This window comes from Anopheles coluzzii, chromosome 3 (genome assembly GCF_943734685.1).
Source record: "Anopheles coluzzii chromosome 3, AcolN3, whole genome shotgun sequence".
Taxonomy (NCBI): domain Eukaryota; kingdom Metazoa; phylum Arthropoda; class Insecta; order Diptera; family Culicidae; genus Anopheles; species Anopheles coluzzii.
This window is the reverse complement of record NC_064671.1, coordinates 77,363,405-77,384,167: the sequence shown is the minus strand read 5'-3', so window position 1 is coordinate 77,384,167 and position 20,763 is coordinate 77,363,405. Positions and strand designations below refer to the sequence as shown.

Genomic DNA, 20,763 nt, shown 5'->3' with positions numbered 1-20,763 from the left:
TCATTTCACATTCTCTATTACACCGTTTTGTTCATTTTGTGATAATAACTCATTATGAAAAGAATATTTATTACTGATTTAAATTGAAGTAAAAAAAACATCAAATTCGGTTAAAAGAAACGAAGAACTCTTTCATTTTCAAAACGGTCCTGTACATGATTTAATTTATGGGGAATGGTAGCATCAACTGTATCTCTATTTTGCACCATTTTATATACATTTGTTTGGGTGTTTGTTTTTTTACAATTAGCTTTACATACATTGTTACCGGTTTTGTGCATGTTTGTTATATATATCATTGTTTTTGGTTGTTTTTTTCTCTTCTTTTCTCACATATTCCGGCCGCTGTGCTACACGCGTGTTTCTGTTGCTGTGTTGTGTTGTATTTATGTTGCCATATGCTCTCTCATCTGTATTATCGTCTTCTGCCTCCCCCCCATTACCATCACGATGCTGCCTGTTCGTCGTGCGTGTTATGTGCCCTATGTGTATATGTATTGCTGTGTACATTGTGTTCTGTGTTCCTGTCCCATTATTTGACAAACCATGTCATCGAACGTATCCCGTACCATTATTGCCAACAAATTGGAATTACATGAACATAAAAAAAAACCTATGAAAATTTGCAAACTGCATCAAAACTCCATTCCGTGAACTATGTTATTCCCCTCTTCATTGCTTCATTGCGCACATACTCCGATACTCCGATATCTCCGCACCACCAACCGAGCAGCCGCGCAACCCAGAGTCCTGGACGCGAAACGCAAACACCGGAACGGGATCGGTTGCCACATTACGGTCCACGGTTTTCGACAAGGTATTGTAGTTTGGTCCCCGTACACATCAGATTCTTAGCTGCGAAACACGCCGGCGTTGGATCCGGTTACCGTGCGCACACATACTTCATCCCATTCGAAAACCAGCAACTTCATTGTGGAGAACACGAATCATTACGAATCATCATACCCACGTACCCATATAGTACTAGAGTGCATCCAATAGTAGACAACTCAACAATATGTAGCGAGTTGCGCTGGCATTGATTGCCGCGCCCACCATTATGTATCATACATTTGCACCGAATCAACCGTTCCCGCAGACGGGTACACACAGAAGAGCAGCAAGCTTAACACTGTTTTCATCCTCTTCCACTTTTTGAATAGCAACCAAGCGGACACGGAGCTCCGTTCGCCGCGTGCGAAGCTGCTGTGGGAGAAGTGGCGCTACGTGTGGATGCTGGCATGGGAACGCCAGCGGCGCCTGCACGACCACATGCTCTACCTGCAGGATGTGGAGCGCGTCCGGCAGTTCAGCTGGGAGGAGTGGCGCAAGCGCTTCCTCAAGTTCATGAACCACAAGAAGTCCCGCCTGACGGATCTGTTCCGCAAGATGGACAAGGATAACAACGGTCTGATACCGCGCGAGGTGTTCATCGATGGAATTATTGGCACAAGTACCTATCTTTTCTTCGGGATACTGTGAAGCATGTGACCTTTTCCTCTAATTATTATGTTTTTTTTTTTTGTTACTCTGCGTAGAGTTCGACACGTCCAAGCTGGAGATGGGCGCCGTAGCCGATCTGTTCGATCGCAACGGCGAAGGACTGATCGATTGGCAGGAGTTCATTGCGGCGCTGCGACCGGACTGGCAGGACCGCAAACCGAAGACTGAGGCGGACAAGATCCACGACGAGGTCAAGCGGTTGGTCATGCTGTGTACGTGTCGGCAGAAGTTCCGCGTGTTCCAGGTCGGCGAAGGAAAATATCGAGTAAGTAGCCCGCTGTGATCATCGTGTGCAATCGTGATGAACCGTTGAACCAAAAACAAAGCTAACTATGGTTTCCTCCCTAACCCCTCTTCAGTTCGGTGACTCCCAGAAGCTTCGCTTGGTGCGCATCCTGAGAAGTACAGTGATGGTCCGCGTCGGCGGTGGATGGGTGGCGCTGGACGAATTCCTGGTGAAGAACGATCCTTGCCGAGGTATGTACTACGCGTTCTGCTTTCTATCTATTTATTTATTTTTATCTACTATACGTTACTGTTACCGTTACGTTTAGGATAGCGTTAGGTGTAGACAATAGTAAGCTTAGTAAAACGAAACATTCAACGAATCTTTCCATTTCGGTTGCAAGCATAGGATAATGTTAGAAATGAACAAACTCTTTAGGTATAGCAACGGTTGTCTTCAAACCAAACCAACAAGATGCCAATAATAGGTTCAAACTCACCATGATGTTCCCCTCTTACCACCACCTCCGCCCCATGTTTAATGCTCCCACAGCTTAACGTTACTACTGCCCAACTGCTAGGTGAACAGTTTTATAATTGCTGAAAAATAATGGTGAATTGTTATAACTCCGGGGCAAGCGGCCGCAGCCGTTACCTCGTTTTTGTTTTTTTTAATGAACCCAAATTTACCATACATAACCCTCTTAATTATCGGAAGTTGAAAAAGTGTTTACAACAACAACAAGAAACGTTGATCTCAATATTAATTCATGGTTAATGGGGCGAAGTTTTAATGCAGAGGGGCTACTACCCACACCTTAATATTGCCACTCTATCCACAAACTCAAGCTAATTTCTGTTTATTAACAAACCACCGTTTATTATACCACCGTTCCTGATGATGTGAGAGCAAGAGTCCGGTTTTCTTTCACAATCTCTGCATGCCTATATGAAGTTTAATACCGTTTAATAGACGCAAAGTGTCATTTGCTAAGAGCATTTCTTGAAATGCCTTAACCTTACCCGAACCTAATGCGCAGAACCGTTGCGAGTATCCTACGCACTAACCATTCTTGTTTCATCGTTACTTTCTACCGGTCTCTACCGGGATGGAGGAAAGCTTATGTTTCGGTTTATACCCGCCTATATATGCTACACACTAACCGAGAGTCCCTAACGAGTTGCTTTTTCTTTATTGACGAGTTGTCGCTTGGTGTTTTTTTGGAAACGGAAGGAAGTTGCTGAATTGATTCAAATCTCAAGCATTGCGCTTTTCACTCTCTGCTTTGCGGAGTTATTTCCCGCATCTTGCAAATCGAAATGGATATTTGCACAAACTACATGTGTGTGTGCGTGTGTTTTGTCAAACGTTTCATTGCGCTTTGCTACTCTTGCTCCGATTGCAATTGCATCACATGGGCGGGAAAAAATGCGATCGCCCAGCTGCTTTTCATATGCAGCTCTCTCTCTTTCTCTCCCTGTGTATGTGTTGCTCCGTCCATTTGTTGTGTGTTGTTTGTGTGTGTCTTCATTGTGACGTTGCGTGCCGTGATGCTGCTGTTAACTTGTCCGCCTAATGCCTCGCGCTGCAATGCTGGTAATTCTAACAAACTAATCAACCAATTTCTTCCTTCTTCTTTCTTTCTTTTAACGCTAACACATATACGATAATCGTTAACCACTCCTCCCTGCGTTCATTACTCCTGCTCTCTGTCGCATTTGTGTGGCCGTGTTTGCTTGACGAACCGCCCGGTGCCACATATATCAACCAACATAACATCAACCTTCATCTCGTTACACACGCACACGCCATATATCGTTACATGCAAACATGGATCGATACATCAACAACACCCATCATCAACATGTTCATCACTACAAATCGAACATCTTCATCATACACACTCCCATATATCCACTTGGCCGTGTCACTTCGTTTGGGATAATTTTTCGGGGATGTTTTTACGTTCAAACTTTCCAAACGTACTTCGTAAAACACTATTTGTGGACGCGGGGTTGAAATTTCACTAAACTACACAGTGGCCTTAGTTCTACCACTACCGAACCCGAACGATCCGCGCCAGCACGAAGCCTGCTGTCCGTTGTGTAAGCAGCCAGAATTACTTAGCCTTCGGCAGCTGCTGCTGTGGCAGAGGAAGAAATTTCAGTTCGCCGACCACGGTGGTGGGCCGCGTTACATTTTCCTCAACGAAAAGGGACACTGAGTGTGTAACATGGGAAGGGAAAGCCTGGGATCCGATCTCAGCGCTGTGAACGAACACGTTTGTCTTCAAATCCAATATTGTGGCCGGGCCGAAGAGAATTTCCATTACTACAATGATAACTATGTGCCTGCCCATTATATTGTGTGCGTTTGTTTTTTCTTCTACCTTTTCAATCGTGTTCTCTATTCTATAAGCGCCCTCTTCGGCGTGTTTTATTTCACTTTTTGGCTTACCAAGAATTGATGTTTTCTTTTGGTGTCATTTGAATTGTTATGTTTGTTTGTTTTGTTTAGAAAATGATGTTTTATCTTTTTCTATTCTTTGTTATGTTGGTTTCAAAATTGTTACTAGATTGTTTGTAAATTAGTTTGAATATTTCCTTTCGAGTTTGTTAATGAATGTTGTACTGCGCGAATGTTCCATTGATGAGATTGTTCCGTTTTTAATGTAAATGAATATACGATGATAAACACCTGCTGTGTGTAGAGCTCTCTACTACAACAATAAAGTTGATTACGCGGCGATAATGCGCCCATTTTGCTTAGTAAAATCTTGTTCGTATTCTTTGTTAATTTAATTGTGTACGTATTTTGTGCATTTTTCAAGTTGCTTCATGTATTAAATATTTCTGGATTCTCAATATTGCAATTACAAATCAATACTCAGCAAAAGTAAATTTACAAGCAAACCTCCTGGTTGTGTACGTTGAATGTGTGTATGCTTTAGAAATACTGTTTAATTCGCACTGTCCTTCTCCTCTTCTACTCAACTCGCACACATTTCCATACACATATGCGTGCGCGCACTACTACTAGTGCACTACTATCTTTCACCACAGTTTCAATTTGTTCATCCATCGTACATTCGTTACATTGAAATCTCACACACACACACAAATCACACGCATATACACCCACACGCATCATACGTGCTACGAGCCCCATATACCGTCCAATCGAGCACCTTTCAGCAGTCTATCAGCTCGCCTAACAACAGCTACTACTAATTCTACTACTAACATATGACACCGTGTTCTCCACACAAACGTCCGTCCAAAATTGCCGATTGATCTATGTATTGTATCGTGTGTGTCTCTCTCTCTTTATCTGTGGTGTCGTAAGAAGAATTTTAAGTTTTTTTTCTTGACTAATATAACACGTTTGCTTCCTTTTTGTTCTACGTTGTTGGCATCTGTTTTCTTGTTTTTTTTTTTATTGTGTTCTTGTGTGATATTTTACTATGTTCATTTTAGTTGTACATTATGTAGCGCTGTTTTATATATTATTTAGATGCTAAGTTCGGGTATTAGTGTTTAAGTTTATTCTTTCCATACATTAGCTATTTTTTTATTCATCTCATGCAAAACTTGAATGTTGTACAGCACAGTTTTACGTTAAGGTTGTTTTTTTTTTACACTTTTTCCTTTTTAAGTTAGAAATTATGTGCTTTAGTTTACTTATGTGTTGCGTTCGTATGATTTCGAAAATTCTGAATAGTATTTTATCTTTGTAAGCCTTTTACAGTTTTAGTCTTTTACTTTTAAGTTTTGCTTCGGCTCGTACACAAAATTGGAAAATGAAACGTAATATAAATAACGCGAAACCTCTCCACCCGCAAAAAGGCATAAGGAACATGAAATTTCATCCATTCTTCCACCGAGAAGTTAAGCTTCCCCAAAGCAGCATTTTATAAAAACACACACACACAAGAACTACACTTTATATGATTTCGTTCGTATTCGATAATCGTAAGTGAAAGAGAAGCGTGTGTATAAACAATCATACATCACTTTTTTTAGTTGCCATTGATTAATATAAGTTATGACGGTTTATATCCCTTTCTAAGGATCTTCTATTTCGGGACCCAACACACAGTGGGAAAGCACATAGTTTTTAATTTTATTTAGATCGTGTGTGAAGATTTGGTTTTGATTAGTTTGTTTAATTTAAGTTTGTTTGGTATTTTATAAGATTGTAACACTCGAGAAAATATGTATTTTATTTTTTTTTCGAGAAATATGTATGAAATTAAAAATGTATTTTCTCGAGCGTTTATTTATTATAAGTATTATTAGTTTTAGTGTTGTTTGTTAGTTTTATTTCGTATGTTTTTTTTCGCATTTAGTTTACATACTACATTTTATATTTGTTTGTTTGTTTGTTTATTTTTTTCTTTCAATTGTTTTATATTCAACACACTTCCTTACTCAACAATTTAACAATCCCCTTGTTCATTGCTTTTATTATCTACACCACTTGCCCTTTTTCCCATTTCTATTTCCAAATCATCCATATTACCTTTTACTGTTAATTTCGTATGTTTTGGTGATGGTTTATATTTGCACACCGGGAATGTTTTGGCCTTTCTTTTTATTTTACAATTGGATAATAATTTTGTTACAATCATCCAACCTTTTTATGTTTTTTTTTTTTCAAAATCTTTCACAATCGAAATTTCTTTTCTTCTTCTACTTCTTTATCTTTTTCCTTTGTTTTCTTTTTCTGCCAAACCGTCACCTTCACCGCCACCAAAATGTAAACCCTTATTTAATTTACTTTCCCGCCATTTACATCCGTCCCCTTTACACTTCACTGACCCTCTCACTGCGACCGGTTACTTTGACTGATTTCGACTTATTATTTTATTCGACTCCCTTATACGACGTTATTATCTCTATCGAACACGAACAAATTTATCTGCGTGTGTTGTGTGTTTTTTTCTTTGTGATGCTGTGTTCATTATCTAAAATGATAATTAATTTCGTTTTACAATCAAAATCAACCATCACACACACACATACACACTCAACCATGAAACCAAACCCCTCTTATCCCTTCCCCGTACTGCCTTTTTCACCATTCACGCATTATTACGCATTAATTCACCTGCCTTTCGTAACCATTATGAACAACAACAACATCTACTACTACCACCACTGTCCAAAACATGGTAAAAAAACTTAAAACTCGAACAACAACGAAAAAACCCTCCTCCAAAATCGTAAATGTCAAACCACAATAGCCAAGGGACGTACAAACATCGAACTACGTGAGCAGTTCATACTGGCCGACGGTGTGTCGCAGTCGATGGCCGCCTTTAAGCCGCGTATGTCTGGCTCGGCCGGTTCCGGATCGAATCAAACCAGCTCGCCGATACCAACACAAGGTCCTATTGTGAAGGTAAATATTTCCCACTCTCTCTGTCTCTCTCTTACACACTCTCTCTCTCTCTCTCTATCACAAAACCAACCCCGTTCTGTGTACTGTTTCCTATTCCTATTTTTTATTTAGTCAACATGTTTGTTTCCCCTGTTCAGGCTGCGTTTCCTTGTTGTTACCGGTACTATTTCTTAATGTTTTTTTTTCTGTTTTATTAGCTACTCTTGAAAGCTAATGAAGAGAGACAACACTGCTGTTGTTGTCTTAAACGGTTTTTTTATACTTTACTTGAACTGTGCTACTTTTTTCTTTTCTTTTTTCAATTCTCAATACTTGCTCTTTTACAATTTCTGTTGTTTCTTTTCTATTTTTAATATTTTCTTGTTTTTTCATCATTTTGAAAGAATTGCTCTCTCGCTCTTTCAAAACTTGTTCTTTTATCTTTTTTTTAAACATTCTTTCCCTTTTATCGACATGTAAATTACGTGTGAAGTAGTTGAAATGTAAAAGTTTTTTAAACATTAATTTAAGAATAGTCCGCAATAGAACAACTAGATCACGATCACTTGTGTATGTGTGCAATAGTTTGTAATGTCAAGTACAATAAGGGTGTTAGCCATGTATCTGCACCGTTTTGACTTGGGGGGCATAAGCACACACACATGGGCTCTCAATTTTGGTGTGGGTTTATGTAATTCTATTGTTTTTGGTTCTTTTCTCTTTTCTCCCTTTTTGTTTTGTATCATATATTTTGTTTTCTCTTCCGAAGGACAGCATCTATTTTGGTAGCTGACTGTCTTTCGTTTTTCTTTTTGGACGGATAGTGTAAATATGATTATGTTTTCTAATGTTTCTTTATCTCTAACTGGCAAAAGGCATTCGATTTTTTTTAAATTTATAGTTTGTTTTACTTATCTTGTGTTATTTTTATGACGATGTGTCATAATCATCTCTTGGTTTGAAACATTTAGATGTTTTCTTTTACTTTTTTTATTTTTTTGAGTCTCCATCAATGTTTTTTTAAATGTTTCAATTGGTGTGTCAATGTTTGAGTGCCTTTTTAAAGATTATACTCCATCTCAATGAATTGTCAAACGTATAATCGATTGTTGTTGATTGTTGCAACAAAATGTCCTCTCGATGGTTTATTAGGACCCCGTTGTGATGTATAGGAATCCTCGTTTCTCTCCATTTCCTCCATGAAAACCCTGTTTCCCCATGTTATTAGAACACAATGTTTCCCCCCTAAAACATCCCTAAAACTCCTCCACATATTTCCGGTATTATCAAGCCCGTTTCGAACCCATTGTTTCCGGTTTGATAAAGGTACGTATGTGACCACTGGCTGGTGTTACACAACCATCCCTTTTTGAATGTTTGTAGTTGAGTATGAGATATGTTTTGATATGTGTGTACAAAAATCGATAGTTTGTTTGAGCTGTGTTATCAATTTATTTCCTTTTTGTTTTTGTTTGGTTCATGTCGTTATCTCCTATGTTTTTAGCCCGCGTATCCTTGACGTGCTCTATTACATTTTGCACAATTTTATTTTCTGGTTCAACTTTACCTGTTGTCGTTTTGTACTGTTCGTGTGCACTGTTGTTTCTCTCTTTTTGTTTTACTGAATGTGTCTTTTAGCATTTGAAGTTGTTGCGAAAATGAATGGTTTACTTTTTCCATTTTTTTATTTTTTTTTGTTATGCGTGTGATTTTTCATCTCTTCTGTTTTTATTTTTGCATGTTTTTTTCATCCTATTATTCTTTTGTCAGTGTTTGTCAATGCATCGTTCATATATGCGCGTATGAAAACATTTTGCACCTGTTTTTATGTTTTTTTTTTCTTCCTTTTTTTGTCATCGGGGTATTTAACCCATCTTGGTTTTGGGGGGCGTACTTTCGACGATAATCAAATGGGGGGAAAGCTCGCCTGTTTGGCTGCTACATACTTCTAACCACACACAAACACACACAACCATACATACATTGTAATGCATCGCTCGTGTATACATATGCATCCTTTGCTCAAACAAGTCGTTGGATCGGCTGGTGGGCCAACAACTTTCCTCCGTGTCCTTGTGGCGCTTTCACTGTTTGTTTTAAAATTCTTACAGTTTTCTTACATTCAAAAACCATTCTCCGTCTGCCTGTTTTGCTATACAATGCACGCGCAAACCACCTTTTGCTGCCCGCGTGGGGCACGCAAGTCCTTCTCTAATTCATCCAGCCACTGTTGGGTTGTTAATAAACAGAAACACACTTCCACGTGAAACCTAGTCAACTAGTTCAACTAGTCGCGAAGAAGAAGTATAGTGCATTGTACACAGTGTATGTTGTGGCAGTATTGACGTCTCTACTTAAAATTTCGCCCACTGAATGAGCCTATATCGAATAGAACAAGTCGCATCATCATCTCGAAGACCGTCTCTGTAGGAAACTGTGCCGAAGGAGCGTGCATATATGAAAGGAAAATAAGTAATAGGGTAGAATGGATGTATTATTTTTCGAAGTAACGCGCATTTTGACGTAAAATTGCCTTCTTGTCCTTTTCCCACCATTATCAATTCTTCCCCCCCGACGTCGCCACTTCCAGCCGATGAACATTTGGCCGAACTGATGCCAATCTTTGAGCAGCTGCGGGCGCAGGGCAATCTGCCCTGCACCTACCCGCTGCACGTCACCTCCAGCGGTACCGCCTTTATACGGGGCGGGTCGCGTTCCACTCCGCTCAGTCCGCACGCCCCCCACTGTCATCCGTCGACGCACTGGGTAAGTTAAAAAAAAAGCGTTTGCTCTCCAGCGGTCCCCAGCGGTCTCTACCCGTTCGCTGCTGCATCGTGTTTGTGTGTGTGTGTGTTTACATTCTCTTAATTGTTTTCTTTTAAAACTGCCTTAATTCACATCCTCAAATATTTATGGCCTTTCGAAACGGGGTTTTGTTTCGTTCGCTAGTTTACTAGCGCCATCTATGTGTGAGAAAAAGCCACGCTACAAGTGATCTAGTGGTTCTAGTTGTGGTTTGTGTATTGGATAAAGTTAGAACATCTGACGGCTAGATGGCGCCACTGCATTTTTCGTGTATGTGCGTTTGTTTTCCTGGGTCTCCCCCAGAACACTCTTCCTCCAGCCTGAACGGGAAAATCCCCATTTTCTGTTTTTGCCATCAATCCCCATTCAATAAACTCCCCTCTTGAAATAATATTTTGAAAAGCGTTTACTCACATGTTTTTTCTCTTTATTTACAACTTGTAAATGTAATTAAAAAAAAAACCAAAAACACCAATGATAAAAATCTAGGTACGCGAACGTTCGGCAAAGTCGATTTCCATGTCGCGACCGTCGCGCTCGTCACTGTCCGCGTCGACGCCGGACTCGCTCAGCGATAACGAAAGTGGAATTGGAACGCCCGGACGCTTCCAGACGCCCAGCCGCAAATCTTCAGTGCCAGCCAGGTAGCTATTCAACTGCAATTGCTTTGCAGCTTTTAAAGTAAATGCGAATTCTTCTCCTCTAATATATGCATTCCGATTAATTTTTTTTTACAGTCGATCTCAGATGACACCGGGTGGTTCGAGGGCCAACTCACGCCCTAGTTCACGACCAGCCAGCCGGGCCGGTTCGAAACCACCGTCCCGGCACGGGTCCACCCTGTCGCTGGACAGCACGGACGATGCAACGCCATCGCGCATTCCTACCCGCCGGCTAACGCAAACATCGACACCGCGGCCATCGCGCCTGTCGGTCGGATCCGTTTCGGGTCGCACGGGCACAACCACCACCACCACCACGAACGGTGTCTCATCGCGAACGGCTTCCGGTGCTGCCTCACCTGCTCCGACGAGGTAAGCGAATTGTAGTAATTGAAGTACAGCGTTTTCCAGCGGTTCCCATAGTTTTAGGACACTTTCTTAATTCTGTCTTATTGGAAATGAACTTAATGTAATGTGAATTGGACCATATGGCTTCCTTCTTAGACAGTCTCATTGGAAATTGGAAATCAATTGGATTTGTCTAACAAGGATACTAATAGAAGTCCAATTCCCATTACATTAAGGCCATTTCACGTGTGAAAGAGTCTTAAGTGTCCCAAAGCTATGAGAACTCCTGTAAAACCCTGTAATGCATCCATTCATTTAATTGCTTGCAGAAGTAGAAAAATATCAAACGTAAAAGCTGCGTAATGGATGAGAGAAATATATTTAACACCATTTTTTTTATTCTCTCTTTCTCTTTCTTACATTAAAATGCGCTCTGCGAAACAAAACATAATATTCACTCTTGCTCTAAAAAAAACGAAAATCAATGCATCTGCTCGGATTGGTGCTCGATATTATTATTATTATTATTATTATTATTACTATTGCAACCATTAATAATTGCATCGCCTTTTTTAAAACCCCAACACCAAACCAAAACACAACAACCAACCTAACCTCAACTTAAAACATACTTATACGGCTTGTGGGTGGATGAATAAAACAGAAACGGTGGCATGAGTCGATCATCCAGTATACCAACACTAATAGGACTACCAAATAGCAGGTAAATATATCGACGGGGTTTTGCACGGGGTTTGGTGTGTGGAGCATATCTATTGCTTTCTCTATTTACCTCCACAATGGCGGAAAAATGGGAGCAAATGGAGGATAGCTGGGGTGCACAAAGGAAGCGGGGGGATAGTTCTTCTTTCTAGCTAATAATTAATTTTATTTAATTATCTTCTCTTTTACCAAAAAAAAAAAAAACAACCCTCTAACGTCTCGTAACTGTGCGCGCCTCTATACTCTAAATGCAAAATAAACGCACTTGCAATATGATACACTCAACAACTGCTACTACTACTACTACCACCACTACCGCTACTACTATTACTACTACTGCTACCTCTACTGCAACAACTACTGTAGTCAACCTCGCTCACGGATTCCCGTCCGTCAAACTTCCAATGTATCGAACTCTTCGTCAGCGACGGGGTAAATTTTGAAGAAGAAACCGATAACAATATTTGTGCGATTTAGTTGGCTTTAGTTTGCTTGCTTTTTTTTAGAAAATGCCATAGAACCAGCCAAATAATGCACTGAATTTGTGTTACTGTTGCTATGTCGCTATCATTTAGAATCAGCTATCATGTGTTTAAAACCAGTGTTCTTTTACTTAATTTTGTACTGAAATGCAGCATAATGTTGTTGTTTTTCCCTAAAAATTGTTTTTCTGTGCAGTTGTTTCTCATTTACAGTCGTTGCCACTAAATATCGGCTCTATTTCATCTATTTTTGTCTTTAAGGCATCCATTTTTGAAAGCGTGTCACAATTTTTGCTTCTAAGGCATTTATTGTTGACTGAGTCAATCATTTTATTGACAAAATTTGTTGCATTTTTGATCCAAAATTATTGAATTTAAGTTAAGTAACGAATAATTACAATTGTTATGCCAATTTTGCGAAGTTGGATCTTAATGTAATACATTAGATTTTGAATAATTTGGCATGTGTTTTCAGGTGCAAAAAATTAATTTATATATTTTTCAATTTCATTATATTTTGCACAAAAAAAAACAATCAAATCACATAGTTTTTGTAGTGTTTTTGTAATGTCAAATAACAGTTGTCATAACGCTGCTCAAATGCTTTGTAAAATTTATCATGATTCCTGCAATCGACCAAATTAGTTGATTTAAAGGCAAAAATAGGTGCGCTTAAGTCAAAATTAGAGCCAAAATTTGGTGGAAACGACTGTATTTTATCCTTTTTTTGTGTGATTCGACACCCTAAAGATGCTTTTAACATAATTGAGTTAAAATAGGTTTCATTTTTCAGTTTTATTTAACTCCTTCAACAGTTTGTTTGTCCCATGCACTTCATTTATTAAGTCTATTTTTGCCATTGTTTTTTTCTTATTGGATTTTTACTAAATTCCCTCAAATCTCTTCTCTATTTGCACTTAACAATCGTTTGCTTGCGTTTATTTCCTCTCCAGTACTTCTGTTCTCTCCTGTGTGCTGTGTTGTTTTCTGTTTGGTTTTCGCTGTTTTTTCCAGTTTTTTTTTCTATTGTTTTCTAATACTATATTTTTATTTCCAAAAATAGAAAAACGAGCGGTGCATCAACACCGTCCGGCATGCAGACACCACGCCGCACCTCGGTAGAGCCCGGCACGGCACCACCGCGACCGGAAAGTCGCAACTCCCGGGGCACGACGCCGAGCGAAAAGCGTGCACCGTTCCGGCTGTAAGGAGCGAACGTACTGTTAGTGTATGTGCCAGAAAAGGAAAGTAAGAAGAAAACAATCATCAACATCAGCCCCCCACCAACGGTTTCGCTATCCCCAGATCAAAAAACAAACACGAACCACGAAAAACGAGAAACAACATCTGATCGAAAAGAATTGAGAAACGAAGAAACCGAACGGGCTAGTAGTAAACGGGGATAGTAGTAGCAGGTTGTAGTGGATTTAGGATCCCCAAACTACAGTGGAGACAAAAAAACTGTAGCTTTGAAACGTTAAAAACCAAGGAGAAGGAACAACAGAATTGTTCAGTGAAAAATGTGAAGAAAAAAGTTTTACAAACCCGGAAAGGGCAGGAAGAAAGTGAAGGAAAAAAGTAGAATGAAGTGCATTTTCTAGGCGCCATAATTCCAGTGAACATGCGTGTAGGCGTCCTTTTATTTTACAGCAGAGTGTATGTAACAAGCAGGAAAAGGAAACAGCAAATTTGTGAATATATTTTCTATCAAAAACACAAAACAAAGAATGATAAAGAGAGGGAAACAGATGTAAAAACGTATTCGCAAACGAAAAGAAACATCACGAGTAAAAGGAGATTGCAAAAACAAAACGCTCGAATATGCAGAAAGTGTTCAACAGCAACGAACAAGAACGATTAAGGAAAAGAATTGAAAAAAAGTTTAGTTGCGCAGAAAAAAAAAGGTAAAAATCGCCAGTTTTGCCCTTTTTCTGTAGTGGTTAAGCTGACAATTCTTGGAACTTGAAGGAGAAAAAGGGCACAACCTTTGCAATTAAAGGTTGCCTTTCTTTGTTTTCCATTTTGTTGTTTATTATTATTATTATCTTCTTTTTGTTGTAGTTTATTTTTCTACTTTCACTCATATGTTTCTTTCTTCATTCTTCAACAACTTTCTTTTATCTCTTTGTTTAGTTTACTTTTAAAGGATTTATTTATTGCCATTCTTTTGTGTTTATAATAACGACTGCTTTATTTGTTTTCCTTGTTTTTATTTTTTCAATTCTCTAAACACATCCCATCCCTGTCGTGTGGGATTTTTTGTTAAAAAAAAGAAAAAAAAGGGAAAGTGTAAAAGATCGCCAGCTTTTACCCTTTACTCCTTTTTTTTGTTTGCTTTGCCCGATTAACGATAGCATCGAAAATCGGAAAAAAAGTATTTCGTGCGATAAAAAAGAAAGACTTTTGTGCGTGAGATTTTCTTTCGCCGGTAGCTTTACGACCACAGCACATTTTGGGAACGTTGGAAAAAATCGCCAGTTTTTCCTGTCCCAAACGTGTTATCCTCGTGGGAAACCGCTACCGTGCGGGACAGAAGCTCACTGCAGCGCTGTACACACACACTCTCTGTGTAGTGGTTACCAACTTTTCACGCAAAAGTGCAAGTGCAGCACAGAGCGGCTTGGGAGGGAAAACATATTACAAAGCGTAACAATGGTTCATTTTTGTGTTGTTTTTTTTTACGATTTTTTGAGAAGTTGTAGGACGGAGGGTTTTTTATTTGTTAAAATGCATATTCTTTGCAACACATGGAATATTATTCTCCCCCTTTTTAAGTTAAAACACAGCGCGAAAAGGGAGCAAAAAGAGGAAAAAAAAGTCATTTAGTTACTAAGAAAAAGCAACGGAAGAAGTGGCGCGATGTGTGCGGTAGTGTGGGGTGATGTTTTTTGAATGATAATAGTGCAGGAATTTATTATTACGAAAAAAAGTCCCATTTAATAAGCTCCCCCCATTGATCGTGTTCGAATATTGTGTTTGTTTTTTTTTTTAAATATAGGATGAACAACGATAGTGTGATAGTGTGAAGGTGTGAATAGGAGAGAGCAAGTGAGCAACGCAAAGTGAACGTAAAATAGGGAAACACACACACACATGCCGGCCCATCGCGCCCACTATTATTCGCTTTATTGAAACTAATAGTTTTGTATGTGTTAATGTGTTTTTTTTTTCATTATTTCTTTTAATTGCTAAACATCCCTCCGTGTTGTTGTTTTGACCACAGCTCTTGCGCTAATACAATAATAATTCCTGCTAGACACTAAACAAGAGAAAACCACGGCGAGACTCGGTGCGGTCCGACGCTACCCGGCGGGTCTCGCTCGTATCTTTTGCCCATTTGTAATTATTATACATATAAACACAACTACCACGTAAAACAAGCAAAACAATTTATTAAAGAATAAAACAACAAAAAAAAGCGCATGAAGAAGAAGGAGTCGTAGATAATCTCTTAGGGTTTTTTTTTTGTTTGTTTGCTTGCTGTACGGCGCAATTGTTCAGTTATAGATGAGTAGGGGTTTCTTTTTTAATAAAAAGTCAGAAAAAGTTATACAAAAAAAAACAACGTGCGAGAAACACAACTTTTCCCCCGCAACATTGGGTGGGGCAAAAAAATAATAATTAACGATTAACTCTAGCTTATTTGTAATTTGTAACAAATTAATAACAGAATTTAAGGAATTGCGATATAGATAGCGAGAGAGAGTGCGTGCGAGTGATGCGAGAACGAGAGATGCGTGTGCGATTGCACGTGTGGAGTAGATAGAGCATAGGACGAGTAATTTACATTCTCGGTGGTTTGGCTTCTATTTGCAGATAAACAAAAAACAAAACAAAATGCAATTTTAAATCGATTTTGCTTTAAAACCACAATTAGAAACCATGTGTTTTTGCGCATAACAAGCAATGTAAACGAAAATGCTACCCTTCGTGGTAGAGAAAGCAACGCTTAATACAAAAATAAAGCTATTTGTTAATTTAAAAAAGCAAATGCAGCAGAAACGAGCAAAAAGCAACAAGATTATCTGCAAGTAAAGGCGCAACCGATGAAACCGAAGAAGAAGGAGTGTGAACCGAAGGAAGAAGGAAGACAAACTGTTCTAAAAAATTAATAAAGACGAAACAACAGTTATTAATCAACAAAGGTTGTTTTGATTTTTAATTTTGTTTTGTGAAAGAAATTTTGAATCACCCTGCGCAAGAAAAACAACCGTTGCAATCGTTATTTCATTAGTGGCGCCATCTATTGCCGACTAGCTGCACTGTGCATTTGAAAGGCGAGAAAGAGACGGCTCTATGTGCACCAGCTGCCAGCGGTTGCTATACCCTGTTTTTTTCCGATCCGATTTCTGAGCTACTAGATTTGGGCGCAGCATCCCAATTAGAATCCGAAAAGAAAGAGACGACTATATGTACCAGTGACCAGTGAGCGACTGGTGCGCACCTCCTGCGAATCCTGCTCGCCTGTTACAAAAGTCGAAAGTTCAAGCCACATTTCGAGCTGCAAAATCGATACGGAACAGGCGCAGCTGCAGCAGGCGTGCAACCTCCTGCGTTGCATGCTCGCCTGGTACTAAAATCGAAATTCGCTCTCGGCGCACGGCGATCGACGACGACGACGACCCAGGGGGCGAAAACTGCAAAATTGAGAGCGCCCACCACGCATCGAATTTCTTTCAAATCCAAATAATCAGTTGGCATTAAAAATTGAGACAAATGTGTTTGATTGATTATTTCGTTTGTGTGTGTATTTATTACTTTTCATTATTTCTTTTTCATCTTCATACTTACGCAACTCAGGATATAATTTAAGAAAACGGTTCGCTTACACACGCTTTGCTTTTTTGCATTTATGATACAGTGTTTGTCTCTAATCTTTCTAACTCTTGCTTCCACTCGCAATGATTTTTTCTTTTCATCATTCTCTTCTCTCTTCTTTACTTAAATGCATACCCGCTTTTTGTCTTGTATATTTTACTTGCTCGTAGTTTCATAAAATACAGTGTGTGTTTTTTGTTCGTTCTGTTGTGTACACGCTACTAGACTCTCTCGTTTGTTTTCTTCTTCTTCTCGTTTCTCATTACTCAGTTTTGTTTTATACATTTACCCTATATCCCTGTCCTATTATAGCTCCGGGTTCGAGGTTCCTAATCGTTTAATTAAAATAGAAACATATGGTTACGCGTAGTGTTTCTATTTTAGCAGTCTGCATAACGAAATAAATAAGTTTCCTTCCATTACCTTTGTTTTTCTTACTAGTTAACTCATTCGTTTTGTTTTGTGGGGTTTTCTATTACCACCTCTGCGTTCCTGACTGTTTTCATATTACTTAGTTTAAACTTTTTTTCAACCCATTTCTTTTACATCTATTAAAACAGTACACAATCCAAATTTTTAGTCCGAAAAAAAACAAGAAAAATCCAAATCCTAAAGCACACACGACGCACGTTCGTTTCAAAGAAAATATTAATGCTGTTGTTCGGTACACTTGATTTTCGTTGTTTATTTTTTGTTCCATTTTGCCCATTAGGCTTACCTCTGCCCTGGTAACCGTCCGTTAAATTTAGTATTTCCTTTCTAATTTAGTTATGTTATGTTTTGCTTACCTTCTTTTCATCTTTTAGAATAAAATATTTTAGATTTTTCTCTTTCTCTCTCTCTCTCTAATTTCTCTCTAATTTACATTTCGCTTATCTCAAAATTCCCTTTTCCCTCTCTAATTAGGTGGGTTTTGTTTTCTCTTGTTAGTGTTTACTTACAGTGTGTGTGCATGTGTTTTTTTTTGTTTCTTCCTTTCATTTTGTTACTGTTTTTACTTATTTTTCTTCTTCTTCTTCTTCTACACTTTCATTTTCACATTAAAAACCATCGCTGGGAGTATATTTTGCTCGACATTTTCTACTTTTCCATCGTTCTCTCCACGCGTTCATCGATTTGTTCTCTCTTTCTTTTAACAGTTTGGCTTGTGTCTTTGATACTTTTGCGGTATACATGAATGTAAGGGTGGTATGTGTGTGTGAGTGTGAAAAGGACGCTTTTTTGTTGTGTATGAAACTTTGTTCTGTGTTTTCGTTTGATCGTTTTCCTCCCGCGCACAAACTTCATTTCAGTTCAGGAATCGCATTACCGCTTCTAGCTTCTACTCTCTCTTTCCCTCCTTCCTCGCAACACATCTTTTAGCTGAATTACTTTAAACATTTAAGTACTGATTGGTTTCATGCTGACTTGGCGCTTTTCTTCTCCATCCGTTGCTTTTCTCTGCCCTGCGTTTCGCATAATTTACAATTATTACACTTTTAATAGCCCCTTTTGTGTGTGTGTGTGTTTGTATTTTGTTTAGAACAAAAAAGCAAAGCTTCTGTTCACCACAAATTTCTGTTTCGCTATCTTCTAAACAAAAAAAATGCTCCAAGAATACTATTTACACAGCATCCTTACGATAGTGAGTGAGTAAATGAGCCTGTAAGTGAGCGATAGTGAGCAAGGAGAAAGAGAGAGAGAGAGATAAAAAGAAAAAGAGAAAAAAAGTGTATGGAGATGAGTGAAATAGACCAAATGTACATCAGAGTGAGCCATGAGCAGATGCGCGAGGGAAAGAAAAGAACGTTTTCATAACCTACTATGATTCAGCTCCATTAAGCAGAGCTGGGTCGGGGGGCAAATGACCCATTTCCCCCAAAACTGCATAAAAGGATCTTAAACAGCTATTAAACAGGTTTGATCTACAATCTCTTAAGTGTGTTTTTCCTTCATTATATATACCTCTTTCTCTTTCTCTTTCTCTTTCTCTTTCTCTTTCTCTTTCTCTTTCTCTTTCTCTTTCTCTTTCTCTTTCTCTTTCTCTTTCTCTTTCTCTTTCTCTTTCTCTTTCTCTTTCTCTTTCTCTTTCTCTTTCTCTTTCTAGTAGTTACGGTGCATATGCTTTTCTTAACAAACAAAAATACCTTCTTTAAAAAAAAGAGTACACCCAATAAGAAACATTATCTTCAACAAAACAGCAATGTTTCTTAAGTGCACCCATACCCTTCATTATGCAAAATAATACTTTCTAGCTCTCAGAGGTTACAATAATATCGGTCGGAAAAGATAAAAATCGGGAATCGGGATCAGCTGGGAAAGCAGGATTGGGGAAAAGGGCACAATAAATAATGATTTTTTTGCTTGTTTTAAAACTTTTAAAACAGCAAAAAGAACACACCTCTTAACGCGTTATTTACACATACACATTGGGAAGGGCGGTTTGGCATGATGATTGTGGGAAAGACAAGGCGATGGGATGGCGATAATAATAGATGAAAAGCGCACTACAAAAACAAAACAGTAATTTCCTTATCGGTGTTCCAGTATATGATGCCTACACGTACAACGAAACGCACTAAAGTTGATTAGTGGTTCGTTTTTGTTTTGTTTCGTTAATTTAATGTTTGAATTGGTTCGTTCGATTGGTAGAGATTGGTCTAGTTTTCTTACTTCGTGCTGCCGTAACTATTTTTAAGCATTAACATTATTACTATTTTCTACACGCTCCAAAACTTACAAAACCTAAGGATTAGTATTCGTTGGTGTTAATAACCTGCAGGACCCGCTTCATCGTCGTCTTACTTCTTCTCCTCCTTCGCTTCACAGTCTATCAAAGAGCGAGAGCGAGTGGTTAGCTGCTGGCACTGCCCGTGCTACTGCTCGTCGAGCTACTGCTACCCGTGCTGCCGCTACTACTGCTCGCCGTCGTATGCATCATCCTTGCTGCCCGGCCGGGCGTCACCAGCTCCACCTTGATGTTGGCCGTCGCCGTCACCTTCGTGTTCTGGTGGTCCCCCCCGTGGTGGTGCGTCTCGACCGTCACCTCCGGCTGCAGCACAATGCTCTGCAGCTCCGGCGCCTGCTGATGATGGTGATGGTGGTAGTGGTGCGCATGGGGATGGCTGTAAACACCCCCGACACCGTTCAGATTACCATCGCCCATCATGCCCACACCACCACCGGCCCCGCCGAGCGAAGTGCCCGAGGAAGGAGGTGGACCAACGGTAACACCACCGATACCGCCGCCACCACCACCCACCATCCCGGACAGTGATCTATGATGGCCCATCGATGATCCGCCGGTCGTTTTCTCGTGTATCGACGGTATGGACGAGGCGGAACTCTTCCACGACTGTGGCTCCTCGGTAATCGTCGTCAGCGACGGCTCGTTGCTCAGATTTACATTGTTGTGCTTGTGGTGGTGATGCGGCTTGGTGCAGCTGCGCGAGCAGGACGATCGTTTGTTGTTCAGCACGATCGGCTTACCGCTCGACAGCTTGTTGATGCGCTTCGGCGGTGGCGACGGTGTGGAAATGCGGTTCGCGTACTGCAGCGGGATGATTTCCGCGCCCGGGCCCACCAGGCTGAGCAGGATGGGGAAGAAGAACAGCCCGTTGACGGCACCGATCAGGACGGCGGACAGCAGTAGCCAGAAGAAGTGGCGCACGACGAACTCGAACGAGGAGGTGGACAGCATAAAGATGGCCAGTGCGGACGTGATGACGCCGTGCACGATCGGGGCGAAGCAGTGCTCGAGGGCGAGCTTTACCCGCCGGTCCCGATTGCCGATCGAGGTGATAAAGCCCTGTTGGGGACAAAAATAGGAATGTTA

The 20,763-nt window shown here is 39.8% G+C and overlaps 2 protein-coding genes across 52 annotated transcripts in view; one reads left to right on the top strand and one right to left on the bottom strand.

Annotated features, from left to right (window-relative positions):
- LOC120955320 (dystonin) overlaps positions 1-16,275 on the top strand; it is a 182,120-nt gene extending 165,845 nt beyond the window's left edge. For 24 of the 50 annotated variants that reach the window (XM_049608817.1, XM_049608816.1, XM_049608815.1 and 21 more), the window contains 11 exons: positions 734-817; positions 1,164-1,453; positions 1,539-1,768; positions 1,863-1,980; positions 3,769-3,834; positions 6,975-7,132; positions 10,406-10,560; positions 10,654-10,950; positions 11,591-11,650; positions 12,016-12,081; positions 13,195-16,275. In XM_049608817.1, the coding sequence (XP_049464774.1) occupies positions 734-817; positions 1,164-1,453; positions 1,539-1,768; positions 1,863-1,980; positions 3,769-3,834; positions 6,975-7,132; positions 10,406-10,560; positions 10,654-10,950; positions 11,591-11,650; positions 12,016-12,081; positions 13,195-13,339 (1,669 nt within the window). In that variant the 3' untranslated portion in view covers positions 13,340-16,275. Of the gene's footprint in view, positions 1-733; positions 818-1,163; positions 1,454-1,538; positions 1,769-1,862; positions 1,981-3,768; positions 3,835-6,974; positions 7,133-9,701; positions 9,878-10,405; positions 10,561-10,653; positions 10,951-11,590; positions 11,651-12,015; positions 12,082-13,194 lie in introns of all 50 variants that reach the window. The other 26 variants (XM_049608824.1, XM_049608822.1, XM_040376115.2 and 23 more) reach the window with 9 other exon arrangements.
- An 887-nt stretch (positions 16,276-17,162) lies between these two features.
- Positions 17,163-20,763, bottom strand: part of LOC120955324 (protein patched) — a 43,918-nt gene continuing 40,317 nt past the window's right edge. For both annotated transcript variants that reach the window (XM_049608830.1, XM_040376130.2), the window contains one exon: positions 17,163-20,736. In XM_049608830.1, the coding sequence (XP_049464787.1) occupies positions 19,783-20,736 (954 nt within the window). In that variant the 3' untranslated portion in view covers positions 17,163-19,782. The remainder of the gene's footprint in view (positions 20,737-20,763) is intronic.